At 40.8% G+C, this 16,748-nt stretch overlaps 1 protein-coding gene across 1 annotated transcript in view; it reads left to right on the top strand.

Annotated features, from left to right (window-relative positions):
* The window catches only part of NFE2L3 (NFE2 like bZIP transcription factor 3), a 35,554-nt gene extending 21,534 nt beyond the window's left edge, over positions 1-14,020 (top strand). The window contains exons 3-5 of the mRNA XM_065939543.1: positions 3,162-3,329; positions 11,634-11,717; positions 12,340-14,020. Of these exons, the coding sequence (XP_065795615.1) occupies positions 3,162-3,329; positions 11,634-11,717; positions 12,340-13,590 (1,503 nt within the window). The 3' untranslated portion in view covers positions 13,591-14,020. The remainder of the gene's footprint in view (positions 1-3,161; positions 3,330-11,633; positions 11,718-12,339) is intronic.
* The last annotated feature ends 2,728 nt before the right edge of the window (positions 14,021-16,748 follow it).

The following is a 16,748-nucleotide window of genomic DNA, read 5'->3' as shown; positions in this document are numbered from 1 at the left end:
AAATTCTGTTCTGTACATCTGTGTCTCTTTTTGTTTTGCATATAGGGTTATCATTAGTCCAACTCTCATATTCATACATGACTACTGGAAAAACCATAGCTTTGGCTAGATGGATCTTTGTTGGCAAAGTAATGTCTCTGCTTTTTATTTTTTTTTAATTTTTTATTTTTTTCAGTGGGTTTTGTCATACAATGATATGAATCAGCCATATAGTTACACGTATTCCCCATCCCGATCCCCCCTCCCACCTCCCTCTCCACCCGATTCCTCTGGGTCTTCCCAGTGCACCAGGCCCGAGCACTTGACTCATGCATCCCACCTGGGCTGGTGATCTGTTTCACCATAGATAATATACATGCTGTTCTTTTGAAACATCCCACCCTCACCTTCTCCCACAGATTATTTATGTATTGTTATAGATAACATTCTCATGTTTGCAAGTTTATGTGTCTCTCTACATGTGTTGTATTTATTCTGATATTACAGACTAAGGGGACCTTGCTTCATAGTTCTAAAATAGATCTTGTGATTTAGAGGTTAGAAGCTCCTATGCCCACCAGCAGCAAATTTATTTGTAAACAAAGTTAATTGCCTCAGGAATCTAGAATTTTGAATTAGATTCTCTTAATGCTTAACAAAAGAAACCTTCTCTTGGCAAAAGATTGAGGTTAAAAGAGTACTGACCAGTCTTATCTTTTCCCTTCTTCCCTGAATTTAGATGGGAATCAGTGTTTCAGTTGCCGAAAAGAGCAAGACTATGGAATCTCATCAGAAATCACATACAAACTCTTAGGATGTTGTATCTAGGAGTTCATCTGTTCAGCAACTATTATTAAGGGTCTGCTGTGTGCCAGGCTGTGGTGTAGGCAGAGGGCATACAGCAGGAATCGAGCAGAGTCCCTGCCCTCAGGAAACTTGCATTCTAGTGGGACAGATTAGACAACAAATAAATACAATAACATCTTCAATTCAGTCGCTTAGTCGTGTCCAACTCTTTACAAGCCCATGGACTGCAGCACGCCAGGCCTCCCAGCCCATTGCCAACTCCCAGAGTTTACTCAGACTCATGTCCATTGAGTCAGTGATGCCATCCAACCTTCTCATCCTCTGTCATCCCCTTCTCCTTCCGCCTTCAGTCTTCCCAGCACCAGGGTCTTTTCAAATGAGTCAGTACTTAGCATCAGGTGGCCAAAGTATTGGAGTTTCAGTTTCAGCATCAGTCCCTCCAATGAATATTCAGGACTGATTTCCTTTAGGATGAACTGGTTGGATCTCCTTGCAGTCCAAGGGACTCTCAAGAGTCTTCTCCAACACCACAGTTCAAAAGTATCAATTCTTCGATGTTCAACTTTCTTTACAGTCCAACTCTCACATCCATACATAACTACTGGAAAAACCAATAGCTTTAACTAGATGGACCTTTGTTGGCAAAGTAATGTGTCTGCTTTTTAATACGCTGTCTAGGTTGGTCATAACTTTCCATCCAAGGAGCAAGCGTCTTTTAATTTCATGGCTGCTGTCACCATCTGCAGTGATTTTGGAGCCCAAGAAAATGAAGTCTGTCACTGTTTCCACTGTTTCTCCATCTATTTGCCATGAAGTGATGGGACCGGATGCCATTATCTTAGTTTTCTATGTTGAGCTTTAAGCCAACTTTTTCACCCTCCTCTTTCACTTTCATCAAGAGGCTCTTTAGTTCTTCTTCACTTTCTGCCATAAGGGTGGTTGGTGTCATCTGTGTATCTGAGGTTATTGATATTTCTCCCGACAGTCTTGATTCCAGCTTGTGTTTCATCCAGCCTGGCATTTCTCATGATGTACTCTGCATATAAGTTAAATAAGCAGGGTGACAATATATAGCCTTGATGTACTCCTTTCTCTTTTTGGAACCAGTCTGCTGTTCCATGTCCCGTTCTAACTATTGCTTCCTGACCTGCATACAGATTTCTCAAGAGGCAGGTCAAGTGGTCTGGTATTCCCATCTCTTTCAGAATTTTCCAGAGTTTGTTGTGATCCCCACAGTCAAAGGCTTTGGCACAGTCAATAAAGCAGATGTTTTTCTGAAACTCTCTTGCTTTTTCGATGATCCAGCAGATGTAGGTGTTAGATACTGTGTGTTGGAAGGCTGGTGGGAATTATCCAATAGACAAGGAAGTATTGTTGACGCAGAAGAGAGGATAGGGTAGCAGAAGCAGTGTTTTCAAGCACATGAGCTGCTTGTGATGGAGGACGTGAATAAGAGATCGTTGAGGTAGGAAGACCAACATCCACAGTGTCAAGAATTTGGTACAGTGAACAGAGAAGCAAGTAAAACCAAGCGGGCCATCAGCACCTTAGCCTCCTTTTTCTTCTGCTCTTGCTTTGATTTCTCTCCTTGTTTTAGCATCTATGTATTTACATTTCTTTGACTTTTCTTTTTAAAGATTAACATTCCTATGATTTAGAGTAGGGGGCAGTAATGCTGTCCTTGAGTTATTCCAGTGTGTTTTGTTGCTGGAAGAGCGAAATTAAAAACAGATCCTTGGGAATAATTTAAGAGGCCTTGATGTTATGTTAGTGGGGAAACAGTATACAGAGAAGTTTTAATATAATTGGAAGTATCAGAATATATATTATATGCTAAATGGCAACTGTCTGAATGTTCAGAAGAATTCTCAAGCCTTTTAATTATCTGTCTCCTAAGATAAAGGTGAAGGACTCATCTGTATAAATAAACATAGTTGAAAATATCAATGGAGATGTTAGTTTAAACTTTATCATTAACTTTTTTCCAAAATAAATATTTATTTACCTTTTTCCTCATTGTAAAAGAAATACATGTTTGTGGTAAAACATTCAAACAGTATAGAACTGTATAAAATGAAATCAACTCTCTTTAACCTCCCTGAAGTCAGGGGGTTTATAAATGCAAATAATTTACATTATCCAGATCAGAACAGCCTGTCTCACTGAGTTTTTGAAAAGGACAGGACACAAAACTGACCTTTGTTTCAGAATTAAAATGTTTCTTTGATAACCAAAATAATGAAATGTCAGTCTTAGCTTTCGACTTGGGTTTTCCTGATCACTGAGCAGTAAGTAGAAAACAGTTTTAAAGATTTTACTTATTTAATGAAATGTGGATTGTACTTAGCACATTTTGGGGTCGGTCCTTTTTATAGGAGAATGAGGTATTAAAAGGTGTGAGTCACAGTCCCCAGCATGAAGAAAATGAGCAAAGATCATCAACCCAAAAGGAAAAATCACTACAGCAGAAGAATGAAGATGAAAGTAAAGTAGCAGATAAGCCTGCCTGGGAGGCAGAAAAAACCACTGAATCTAGAAGTGAGGTAAGTATGTCGGAATATTCCAACCGTACTATTTTGGCTTTAAGGTAGATTTTATGACTTGACAATTTGTGTTGAGAATGGATTTTATATATGTGTGCCTTACTAGAAGTAAATGTGATATATGAAAATACCTATTTTTTAAAATTGTGGATGTGGTTATTTGGTTTACAAAGGAATCAGCCATAAACCATTGTATCTGGTTAAACTCGCACACACCCGTCCTGTTTGCAAGGGATGTAGAGATGGCTGGCATCCTGAACCCAGGAATCCTCAATCAAAACCAGCCACTTTCAGAAGTAGTAGACAGGTTGGCTAGTTCTGGGAAAGTGAGGAGAGGACCCTACAGGGACATCACCCTCAATCCGGTTGGAACTTGGGCTCACATTCTCGCTCAGTCTCCTGGTGCACCATGCTCAATGGGCATCCATGAGCCCATTTTGCATCTTTGGCCTAGGTGGAGTCGGATAGCCTCATTGACTCCTTGCAACTAATAACCACACTCGTGAGTAGTGGAGAGAGTTGGAGAAAGGTGAACTCCAGGAGCCAGGCTGAACTCCTTCCTTCTTTAACATGGGGCCTAATCTGGGTTCTACTCAGCAGTGGTCCAGACAGGTCTGTAATTCCACAGGCCTTTAATCACTTGGTACTTCCCCTAGAAGGTGGCACCCTTGCAGGTCTTGCCCTGAAGGGGCTCCCAGCCCTGCATTGCCCCAGGTGGAATTTGGGGCTGTGCCTTGAACACCCATGGAGGGTAGAGAGTACTATGCCTTGGCCCTTCTCAGGCAGCCCATCATCACTGTAACCTTGACTTTCTAACATCACCCTGAACATAACATGATTGACAGAATTAAGTCTGAAAACAGTTCTGCTCCCTCTGCCCACTCATCACTCCCCCGCCCCTCCAGCCTGTTCTAACCTGTTTTGGGGAACTAGTTCTTCCCTGCATGCTGGGTGAAATCTAGGACAGGCCCTATGCTAGATAATCAGACCAAAAACCTCTGCTCATCCCAGTGCAGCAGCTGGTAGAACGAACCAGTGTAAATTCTCAATCTGTAGTTTCTCCATTCCTATCCCTGCTGCAGCCTCAAAGCCTGGCGGGGTGGAAAGGGGTGTGTGTGGCCAGCTTCTTGGGTTTCTCCAGTTCTTCTTCCCTTGTTTGTTCAGCCATCTTCTCTGAAGCTGAGGGTGTGATGGGTGGTAAGAGCTCAGAAAAGGTGTTCTTGACTGTTGCTAGTCTGAAACTGGTTTCCCTGGACCGCAGAATGTATTTCAAACCACTGCTCTGTTGGTTAGGCAGGTTCTTTGGAGACCCCTACTGAGTCCCCTACAGCCAGGAGTCTCTCACTGTCTTTCTCAAGGACACGTGCACCTCCACCTCCAAGTGGCCTCTCAAGCACCTGCTGGTCCTGGAAACCTGCACCTCACCTCCTTTGTCAATCATTTCTCTAGCTGCAGCCCATGCTTGACCTCTTGCCCTTATTTTTCAGGCAAGCTCTGGATGCTCATCTGTTGTGTCCCCTAAACGAACCATGTTTCTAAGAGGTCTCTTTGAGTCCTTTTTTACTAGTCTTTAGAAGATGTGGAGTTCACCCCAAGGAACCCCTTCCCATTTTCACTTTACCTCAGGCTATTCAACCCTTTTACGAGCTACAGTTAAATGAGATCCCACTGCAGCCTGGCATTTCACTGTGACATGCAGATGTATGCCCAGCTGCCTCCGCTTTTACCCACTGGTATTCTCCCCAGGCCTTGTGTTCCTTTGTAATTCATGTACCTTGCTATGGCTTTACCACCTCCTTATGCACACACACACACACACAAATGCCAGAGAATTGTCACATAAGTGCCAGTGAGTGCTGAAATAACCATGTCTGTTTTGAAGGAGACATTTCAGGTCACTTCACTGTATGCCTCACAAACCATCTTTTTTGAGGCAAAAAAATGTTCTTAAACCAGTCTTACTGCCACTTCATTGTGTATAAATTTATGCTGTTGATTCATTTTTTTCCTGGGTATGTCTTTGCAATTATACCCCTTCACAAAGCTTCCCAGAAAAGTAGGACCTTATTTCCTACTTTTTTTGAACTGCCTATAGTAACTCACTCACTGCTAGGTAACAGGCACTCATTGAAGTGATAGATGAATTAGGGAGCTTCCTTGGAGAATTTAAAATATTTCACTGCAGACAGACATCAGTTTGGACAAAACTGTCTAGAAACACAATCACTTAAGAGTGTGGCATTTGTGCCTTGGTTCTTAATTATCAGACTCAGCTCCTTTTTTGTAGGTCCATGTTTCTGTTTTGCGCCAGTGTTTAAATTACACTTCTTAAAAAAATAAATAAATTACACTTCTTGTAGGAGCTTCTAATGATAAAGCAGAAAGGAGTTATCTGTGACCACAGTGAATCACTGGCATTTGAGAATATTTAGGATGACCAACATAATTTACTCATTAACAGTGACTTCCTTCTAGCTGCACTGCAAGCCTAGACTGCTATTAATAAAAACTAAATACACAAATATATACAGGTTAACTAGTTTGAAAATACATTCTTCTCACTAAAGACAAGTTGAATTTATGTATCGTTGCATGTTTTTAAAGGTAGAAAATGTGTCTTTTTTTTTTTTTTTTAACATTCCTAGCGATCTCTGTTCAAAATGCAGTGAATTCTTGGCCAAAAACGGAACTGATTAGGAAGGAGGACTTTTATGTGAAGATTTAGGACTACAGTCATGTAGTCCAGAGTTTAGGCCCTCAAGTAAAAGGTACAAGCCGATGGGATTCTGAAGAGAACTGATGGGATTTTCTTTGTAATGGAAATAAGGGCAGGCTTAAGGGCAATACCAAGAAATAGGGAGACCCCGTAGACAAGCAACTACCTGAACCCAAAACCACCCTCAGAGCATAAAGGAGCCTGGGGAAAAACACAGCTCAGTCAGAGTGGACATAAGAGAAGAGGTGGTAATGTGGTAATAAGAGTGAGGTAACAGGTGTCTAAGGGACCCTGTCACTTCTTCCTTCCATCTCCCCATCTCTTGCGGAGTCAACCAGAATGCTGGTTGTAAGCAGTTAGCTCCTCAGCCTCCATCGACAGGGGCACTGAAGAGGAAGAAACAGGTAAAAAAGATCTAATGAGACATATCTTTGAAAGGCCTGAAGGATCAGTCCATAATTCATTTTAAAGAGAATGATCTTCATACCCGTATTTCCATGTTTTAAATGTTAAGGCTTTCTTTTCTGCAAAGTGTTATTTACCCATAATTAAGGGCTGTTTTTGCAGGAATGAATATAGATTTGTGCTGTTACCCATTCTCACACACTTGTGACCATCAGGCAAATTCTGGTCAATGGTTGGCCAGGACGAATGAATCAAGTTTCTGAAACGTCTTAGTATCTTTCTTGGTATCATTTAGAATATCATTTAAAATCTTCACCAACTGGTGAAGTTTACTACCCACTAAGGATGCATAATTTCCAGTTAAAGAACAAGAAATACTATCCACCAGCTTATCGTAAATGTCTTCTAACATCCAAAGAAATAGACACAGAAAGCCTTGAAAACATGGCAAACCCCAAGTATTTGTACCACATACACAAAATCAAAAGACGCTTGCTCCTTGGAAGAAAAGCTATGGCAAACCTAGACCACGTATTAAAAAGTAGAGACATTACTTTGCCAGCAAAGGGCTGTCTAGTCAAAACTATGGTTTTTCCAGTAGTCATGTATGGATGTGAGAGTTGGATCATGAATGCGGCTGAGTACCAAAAAATTTATGCTTTTGAACTGTAGTGTTGGAGAAGACTCTTGCGAGTCCCGTGGACTGCAAGGAGATCCAACCAGTCCATCCTAAAGGAGATCAGTCCTGAATATTCATTGGAAGGACTGATGCTGAAGCTCCAACACTTTGGCCACCTGATGCAAAGAACTGACTCATTGGGAAAGACCCTGATGCTGGGAAAGAGTGAAGGCAGGAGGAGAAGGAGACAAGAGAGGATGAATTGGTTGGATGACATCATTGATTCAATGGACATGAGTTCGAGTAAACTCTGGGAGTTGGCAATGGGCCGGGAGGCCTGGCGTGCTGCAGTCCATGGGGTCGCAAAGAATCAAGACATGACCGAGTGAGTGACCACCACCACCACAAAATCAGTCCAGCTGATCTGAATCTTCAAAAAAGAAAACCCTAGAGTAAAAAGTTATGGGAGTTACACACAGCACAAGTCATGAATGTGAATTTACTAACATGTAAAGACACCCCTTTGACACACCAGATAGAAATCCTGGATGAGGCACAAAAGCTGAAGATATCCAGATGCCATGACAGAGGCTGGGGTTGAGTAGATCTCCAGTCCATGCCTGTGGGTACCTGAGTTCCCTATTTTAAAGCTCAATGTTTAAAGGCTCTTCTAGTTTAGGAAATGACAGCTAGGACACTTCTAGCCATGAGCTAGGAGACAGAGAAAGGAAGCTGTTGATCCAACTTTTAGAAATCAGAACACCAAGTGGTGTGGATTCAGACTACCATCACTGTCAGGACTCCTGAGTCAAGAAAAGGTGTAGAAAATGATAAAAAACTGGTCCTTGAAGAGAAAAATATAAAACTGAGTTGGTAAACACTTGGTGTGTGGCATTCCTATAGAAAACAGCTCTCAAAGATGAGCTTTTGCATTAAAAAGAGACAATGATAGAATAAGAAAATCTAAATTACTTCTAATAGGAGTCCTAGGAGAGACTGGGAAGTATGAAGAAGCAGTATTCAAAGTTTATGTCAAAATATTTCCAAAATTAAAATGATCTTATGCGCAAGATTAAAGGGATACACAGAATCCCAAGCAGAGTAAATAAAAGATTAAGTTCCAGACCTAACACAGTGAAATGACAGGGCAACAAAAACTAAGAAAATAAAACTACCCAAGGGGGGAAATGGGTGAATTTAACTCAATTGACCATTATATCTACTACTGTGGGCAAGAATCCCTTAGAAGAAATGGAGTAGCCATCATAGTCAACAAGAGTCTGAAATGTAGTACATGGATGCAATCTCAAAAATAACAGAATGATCTCTGTTCATTTCCAAGGCAAACCACTCAATATCACAGTGATCCAAGTCTATGCTCCAACCAGTAATGTAAAGCAGCTGAACGGTTCTATAAAGACCTGCAAGACCTTCTAGAACTAACCCCCCTCCCTCCCAAAAAAAGATGTCCTTTTCATTATAGGGGACAGGAATTCAAAAGTAGGAAGTCAAGAAATACCTAGAGTAACAGGCAAATTTGGCCATGGAGTACAGAATGAAGCAGAGCAAAGGCTAATAGAGTTCTGCCAAGAGAACGCACTGGTCATGGCAAACACCCTCTTCCAACACAAGAAGACTCTACACATGGACATCACCAGATGGTCAACACTGAAATCAGACTGATTATATTCTTTGCAGCCAAAGATGGAGAAGCTCTATACAGTCAGCAAAAACAAGACTGGGAGCTGACTGGCTCAGATCATGAACTCCTTATTGCCAAATTCAGACTGAAATTGAAAAAAGTAGGGAAAACCACTAGACCATTCAGGTATGACCTAAATCAAACCCCTTATGATTGTACAGTGGAAATGACAAATAGATTCAAGGGATTAGATCTGATAAGAGTGCCTGAAGAACTATGGATGGAGGTTCATGACATTGTGTAGGAGGCAGTGGGCAAGACCATCCCCAAGAAAAGTAAAAAGGTTGTCTGAGGAGGCCTAACAAATAGCTGAGAAAAGAGACACGAAAGCCAAAGGATAAAAGAAAGGATTATACCCATTTGAATGCAGAGTTCCAAAGAATAGCAAGGAGAGATAAGAAAGCCTTCCTCAGAGATCAATGCAAAGAAATAGAGGGAAACAATAGAATGGGAAAGACTAGAGATCTTTTCAAGAAAATCAGAGATACCAAGGGAGCATTTCATACAAAGATGGGCTCAATAAAGGACAGAAATGGTATGGACCCAACAGCAATAGACGATATTAAGGTGAGATGGCAAGAATACACAGAAAAAGTGAGGTCACTCAGTCTTGTCCGACTCTTTGCGACCCCATGGACTGTAGCCTACCAGGATCCTCAGTCCATGGGATTTTCCAGGCAAGAATACTGGAGTGGGTTGCCATTTCTTTCTCCAGGGGATCTTCCCGACCCAGGGATCGAACCCCAGTCTCCAGCATTGTAGGGAGACACTTGACCGTCTGAGCTAGACGACCATCATGACCTAGATAACCACGATGGTGTTATCACTCATCTAAAGCCAGACATCCTGGAGTATGAAGTCAAGCAGACCTTAGGAAGCATCACTATGAACAAAGCTAGATGGAATTATGAGCTGAGATATTTCAAATCCTAGATGATGATGCTGTGAAAGTGCTGCACTCAGTATGCCAGCAAATTTGGAAAACTCAGCAGTGGCCACAGGACTGAAAAAGGTCAGTTTTCATTCAAACCCCAAAGGGCAATGCCGAAGAATGCGAAAACTACCACACAATTGTACTCATCTCACACGCTAAGAAAGTAATGCTCAAAATTCTCCAAGCCAGGCTTCAACAGTATGTGAACCATGAACTTCCAGATGTTCAAGCTGGGATTAGAAAAGGCAGAGGAACCAGAGATCAAATTGCCAATATTCGTTAGATCATCAAAAAAGCAAGAGAATTCCAGAAAAACATCTACTTCTGCTTTATTGATTGCATCAAAGCCTTTAACTGTGTGGATCACAACTGTGGAAAATTCTGAGATGGGCATACGAGACCACCTGACCTGCCTCTTAAGAAATCTGTATGCAGGTCAGGAAGCAAGTTAGAACTGGACATGGAACAACAAACTGGTTCCAAATAGGAAAAGGAGTACATCAAGGCTGTATATTGTCACCCTGCTTATTTAACTTCTATGCAGAGTACATCAGGAGAAACGCTGGGCTGGAAGCAGCACAAGCAGGAATCAAGATTGCAGGGAGAAATATCAATAACCTCAGATATGCAGATGGTACCACCCTTATGGCAGAAAGTGAAGAACTAAAGAGCCTCTTGAAAGAGAAAGAGAACAAAACAGCTGGCTTAAACCTCAACATTCAGAAAACTAAGATCATGGCATCTGGTCCCATCAGTTCATGGCAGATAGGGAAACAGTGTAAACAGTGACAGACTTTTGGGGGCTCAAAAATCACTGCAGATGGTGACTGCAGCCATGAAATTAAAAGATGCCTGCTCCTTGGAAAAAAGTTATGACCAACCTAGACAGCATATTAAAAAGCAAGAGACATTACTCTGCCAACAAGGTATCTGTCTAGTCAAAGCTATGATTTTTCCAGTAGTCATGTATGGATGTGAGAGTTGGACTATGAGGAAAGCTGATCGCCAAAGAATTGATGCTTATGAACTGTGGTGTTGTAGAAGACTCTTCAGAGTCCCTTGGACTGCAAGACCAAATCAGTTCATCCTAAAGGAAATCAATCCTGAATATTCATTGAAGGACTGATGTTGAAGCTGAAACTCCAATACTTTGGCCACCTGATGGGAAGAACTGACTCATTGGAAAAGACCCTGATGCTGGGAAAGACTGAAGGCGGGAGGAGAAGAGGACGACGGAGGCTGAGATGGTTGGATGGCATCACCGACTCAATGGACATGAGTTTAAGTAAACTCTGGGAGTTGACAATGGACTGGGAGGCCTGGTGTGCTGCAGTTCACTGGCTTGCGAGGAGTCAGACACAATTGAACAGTTGAACTGAACTGAAGGGGGAGGGGGGAGGTTAGTTATGTTTACTATAGGCCTGTCATTTTATAACTAAATGCCACAAGACAGTGCTGAGGGAAAACATTAAGCCTGACCTAAGCATGAAGGCAAAATAATTCCAAATTGTGAAGAGTTCTTGAAGCCACTCTAAAAAACTATCAAATTATTTCAACAAGAAACTTAAACCATTTAGGAAGGCAGGAGATGAAGCAATAGTGAATAAAGAGGTTGATAAAACTTTGGTAACTTTTAAGTATTTGAAAATTCCAATATCCTCTAATCACTCTGGAAGGTTGGCTGGGGAGGGCCAAGATAATGTGGAACTAAGAATACAAGCCAAAAAAATCGATGGAAAATGATTAGGGCAGGAATGGAGTTGTTGAGTTAAATGTTCTTGTTGAATACTGAGTACTAAAAAAAATAAAAAATCCAAAATAAAGATAAAAATTCAGCTTGGATATGGATATGACTTGGTTATCCTTTCTAGATTAAGTCTAAAAGTCCCAGGCAACCACTTTAACCTTCTAAATGACTTTTTCTACAGAGATATCAAAATGGAACAGATGCGTTTTTCTCTCTGGAAGACTTATTTCAATTGCTTTCATCACAGCCTGAAAATCTACTGGAGGTAATTGGCTTTTATCCTTGCAGGAAAATATCTGCACTGACCTCTTTGTGAGTATATGTAACATTTTAACCTAGGATATACAGCTTTAGTACTTTATAGTTCCTAATGCATTATAACCCCATCGACTGTAGCTCACCAGGTTCCTCTGAACACATTGTTCCCCCTTCCAAATAATCACAAAGGTGTAATCAAATTCATAAAACCCATGTTAATCAATATGACAGTACATACTTGACAAAATAAGGCACACCTTAGTCTTTCTGGTAGCACTGTAGTTCCATGACAGTCCACAGGGTGGATTTAGCTTAGCTTATAAACAGCTAGGATAAGTAATAAATAACAGGAAGATAGTATCAGATATAAGACCAGCTTTTATATTGACAATCGATTTTAAAATTTTCTGTCATATTCAAAGACCTAATCTTTCCATTATACCATAGTCTCATTTGAGCTCACATTGTGTAGTCAGTTGCCTGCATTTAAGGGAAGTTACTCATAGCCAACAGCATATCCTTATTTGTATAGAGGAGGTAACAGAGAGAACTAGAAATACTGCTTTGTGTATTAGAACTGGTGTTGAAATAGTTCATGTATTTACAGCATTTTTCCTTCCGTTTTTCAGGGAGTCTCACTGGGAGATATTGCTCCTCTCCCGGGCAGTATCAATGATGGCATGAATTCCCCCACACATTATAATGTAAATTTTAGCCAAGCTGTAAGTCATGATGTAAGTCTCCACGAGGCCATGTTGCTATGTTCTGACAATACATTTAGAAGGGATCCAGTAGCAAGGACTTCACAGCCACAAGAACAAATTCTACAGTTATGTTCTCCTACTACCAATACTGAACAGACCTTTCCTGGAACTAATTTGACAGGATTTCTTCCGTTTGTTGACAATCAGATGAGGAATCTAAGCCAAGACCATCTGTATGACCTTGATATAAACATATTTGATGAGATAAACTTAATGTCTTTGGCCACAGAAGGTTTTGATCCAATGGAAGTTTCTTGGCTGCTTGAAGAACCAGGTTATGATTCTGGGCTTTCCTTAGACTCAAGTAACAATAGCACCTCTGTTATCAAGTCTAATTCTTCTCACTCTATATGTGAAGGTGCTACAGGTTCTAGCAGTGACCTTTCCCACCATGACCTAGAAGGGGCTGTAGGAGGATACTGTCCAGAGCCCAGTAAGCTTTGTCACATGAATGACAGGAGTGATTGTCCTTTTCATGGGGACCTTGCATTTCAATACGTATCACATAACCACACTTACCACTTACAGCCAAGTGCACTAGAATCCACTTCAGAATCTTTGTCATGGCCTGGGAAGTCACAGAAAATAAGTAGATACCTGAATGACACAGACAGAAACTTAAGCCGTGATGAACGACGTGCTAAAGCTTTGCATATCCCTTTTTCTGTGGATGAAATTATCCGCATGCCTGTAGATTCTTTCAACAGCATGTTAAGCAGGCACTATCTAACAGATTTACAACTGTCGCTCATCCGTGACATTAGACGAAGAGGGAAAAATAAAGTTGCTGCTCAGAACTGCCGAAAGCGTAAACTGGATGTAATTTTGAATCTGGAAGATGATGTATGTAGCTTGCAAGCAAAGAAGGAAACCCTTAAGAGAGAGCAATCCCAATGTCACAAAGCTATAAACATAATGAAACAGAAACTGCACCACCTCTATCGTGATGTTTTTAGTAGGTTAAGAGATGATCAAGGTAGACCAATCAGTCCAAACCAGTATGCTCTTCAGTGCACCCATGATGGAAGTGTTTTGATTGTACCCAAGGAATTAATGATCCCAGGCCAGAAAAAGGAAAACCAAAAGGGAAAACGAAAACATGAGAGAAAAAATTGAAGATGGATTCCACCAATACACATAAGCAGTTAGAAACTGATAAAGGATCACAAATCTGCTTCCAAGTTTAGCTCGTGTTAACTTTTAAGTACTACAACTTGAATCACTCAGTATGTTTTCAAGCTTATGTGGACAAGTTGAGGTATCAGTATCAGACCTGGGGCAGAAGCCACAACTTCATGAAGTCCTAATAGTATGTACCATCAATGTGACATGAAAACAGCCGACTTTGGTAGCCATTTCTTAAAGATGGTCTTTTTAAAAGAACACTGGATGCAGTTATTTCAAAACATGTTTTTTTGACTTAAAATACAATTTAACCTTAAGGCTTTTTCAGTTAGCACTGAAGTTTAGTGACTTTTCAAGAGCCTTTTCGCTTAATTTTTATGAATACTTAACTTATACAGCTTTTTCTGTGGAAATAAACTTTGATTTTATAAAGTGCTCACTTTTGCCTTTTATAGATTCTAAGCAAATTTATAGTTCTCCAAAATACCCACATTCAAAAATCCAGGTGAGTATCCAGCAAATAGGACAGCAATAAGTATTAAATTACAAATTGATCAGACTGTAGCCAAACTGAAGTCAGTATGCTGAACTGACAATATTAGCCTCCCAAACTAACATAGAACATGACATGAAATAGACCAGGCTCTACTCTAGCATGCAGCACCACCACCCCACCTGCAATAATCCAGCTTTCAGAATACTACATTTAGTCTTTAATGTCTGAGGACAGAGCCTCCCCCCACGTTAACTACCTGCATATGGGAAACTGGAACTCCCTGGCAGTAAAGCCAGCCTGTAGGGATGGCTGCCTTATCTAGGAAATTGACAAGTACACACACACACAGACACCCACTTGCTTAAATGTGAAAACATTATGGATCATACAAAAACTCAAGACTTACACAAAGGGATAAATCGGTAAATGAGCAGACTAAACAAAGAAAAGCAAAATGAAACATTCTGAAATAGGCAAAAAGAAATGCTTTTATAAAAAGGACAGACTAGAAAACTAACTTGGTCAGGTCTTAGAACATGGCAGCTGTCCAAACTGATGGTTTGATAGTAAGACAGATCTGTCCAGTCTGATAGGGCTCCCTGAATGGTGCTAGCGCTAAGAATTGACCTACCAATCCAAGAGATGCCAACTTTGATCCCTGGAACAAGTGGCTGCCCATTTCAGAGTCGGGCACAACTGAACACCTACACACACAGTATCTCATTTGTAAAATATAAGGTCAGATATTAGAATCTTCACTACCTAGTATCACATTGGTCATTTTAGCTTACTGAACTAGAGTTGTAGAAACCTTCCATTTTAAACTGAACCTAGGCATCTGTTTCAAAGCATAATGCCAAAGTTCAGCTCTTCTGACTAGGTCTGTACAATGCCCACACTTCAGTGTTGATTGGCTTTTTTGGCAACACAACACACCTCATGCATTCTGGCTTCTTAGAGGCAGGACACCACAAGTTATTTCAAGTATGTAACAATGTCCATAAAACCAATTTACTTGTGAAAGTTTCTGTGACTGCAGATATATCCTGGTTTGCTCAATTGAGTGTCCTTTTCAGGCTCACCATCTTCCCCAGTCCCTGAAAACATCACAACACAGAACTATAGAATATCAAATGGGGAAGAAAAGTTGAATAGTTGTAAACACTCACAGTAAAATTTAAACATTTCAAGATCTAAGGTATTTGATGCACTGTCCCCAAAGGCGCATTAATAGAGCTTTATCACCAGCCAGTTCAATCTCATTTGCCATGGGCTTGTCTGGACAGTCACTTTGTACAATACACACACTGGACTCTGGTACAATACTGAAGCTGCTTACTCTCCAGTGGTTATCAGCAATCAAAGCCTCATCTCAGTATTGTTGAAGTTCCCTACTTACCAATTCATACCACAAGACTGACCAGACTCTTCTAGTTCTGAGGTCTTCCTGAGTTCAGACTGACCCAAACGTTTCATTTTAAATTGCTCTCAACATGAAAGTAGTCCCTTTCCTATAGAACATTGTTGGTCCTGAAATCATCCTTGTGATAAATTTCATCAGTTGAAAATAAGGTGAAATCTGGTTCAACCACCTTTTTTTCCCCCTATTAAAAGCTTACATCCCCCTTCTGGTACCTAACAGGCCATGATATCCCCAGGTGAAATTAAGTTACTACCGTATGTAATTCAAGCAATTCATGTGTTAAAAGTCAGTCATCTCTTTTTGACCCCATGGTCTTGCTGGGATCCTGTGGAACTCTCTGGGGAAGAAGAGAGTGGGTAGCCATTCCCTTCTCCACCCAGGGATCAAACCCAAATTGCCAGCACTGCAGGTGGATTCTTTCTTGAGCCACCAGGCAGTTCAAACAATGCGTACTCAATAAGATCTGGATATTTGGGGTCCATTTCAAGGCTGGCTCCAATTCAGCACTGACCCTTACGATACAGAAGCAGTTGAAAGCCTAAATGCCAGAATTCCTACCCCAGAAAAAGTCATCCTATGGAATATGTATCATTGTTTGACAATTTAAACATATTTCACTTAAATGTTAAAACACCTGAATTAGTCTCCCTTCACCCATCATCTTCAAAGATCTGAATTTGCTTCTTTTATTACTTTCAGTTACAGCAGAGCAGCATTAAAATCATTGGGTATATACTACCTGAGAACATGTTTCAAATTTTGAAGACATATAAGTGAAACCAAGACAAAATTGTAAACATGCACTTCAGGTATACGGAAATCAGTGATATTTTCTGCCTCCTGCAAAGGCACCATATACCCCACACTTGAACAGTAACTGGATACATTTCGAGAGTTTGAGACCAACTTTTAACTTGTACTCACACACTTACTTGGGATAGTGAAAACCAAAGAATATCCAGTTTCAAAACATTTCACCAGAGAAGCAGACACCAGTGGTGGGAGCCACCCCCCAAGATGGCTCCCAGTAATGCTTGCCTTTTGGTTATCACATGAGCCAACTCCCCCCCTGCCACTTGTGATCACAGGACAACTTTCAAACATGGGTTGCATTTTTAAGAGTCTGTTGCTTCACTATGGGTGAAGGAAATAGCCAGCACCTATCTTTAACTCCTATCATTAGGCCATTTTGGATTCAAATTTTCAAGCCCCAGTCACATTTTCAAGCTC

Source organism: Muntiacus reevesi, chromosome 6 (assembly GCF_963930625.1).
Source record: "Muntiacus reevesi chromosome 6, mMunRee1.1, whole genome shotgun sequence".
NCBI classification, from domain to species: domain Eukaryota; kingdom Metazoa; phylum Chordata; class Mammalia; order Artiodactyla; family Cervidae; genus Muntiacus; species Muntiacus reevesi.
The sequence above is the reverse complement of the archived record's forward strand: the minus strand, read 5'-3'. Positions and strand labels throughout refer to the sequence as shown.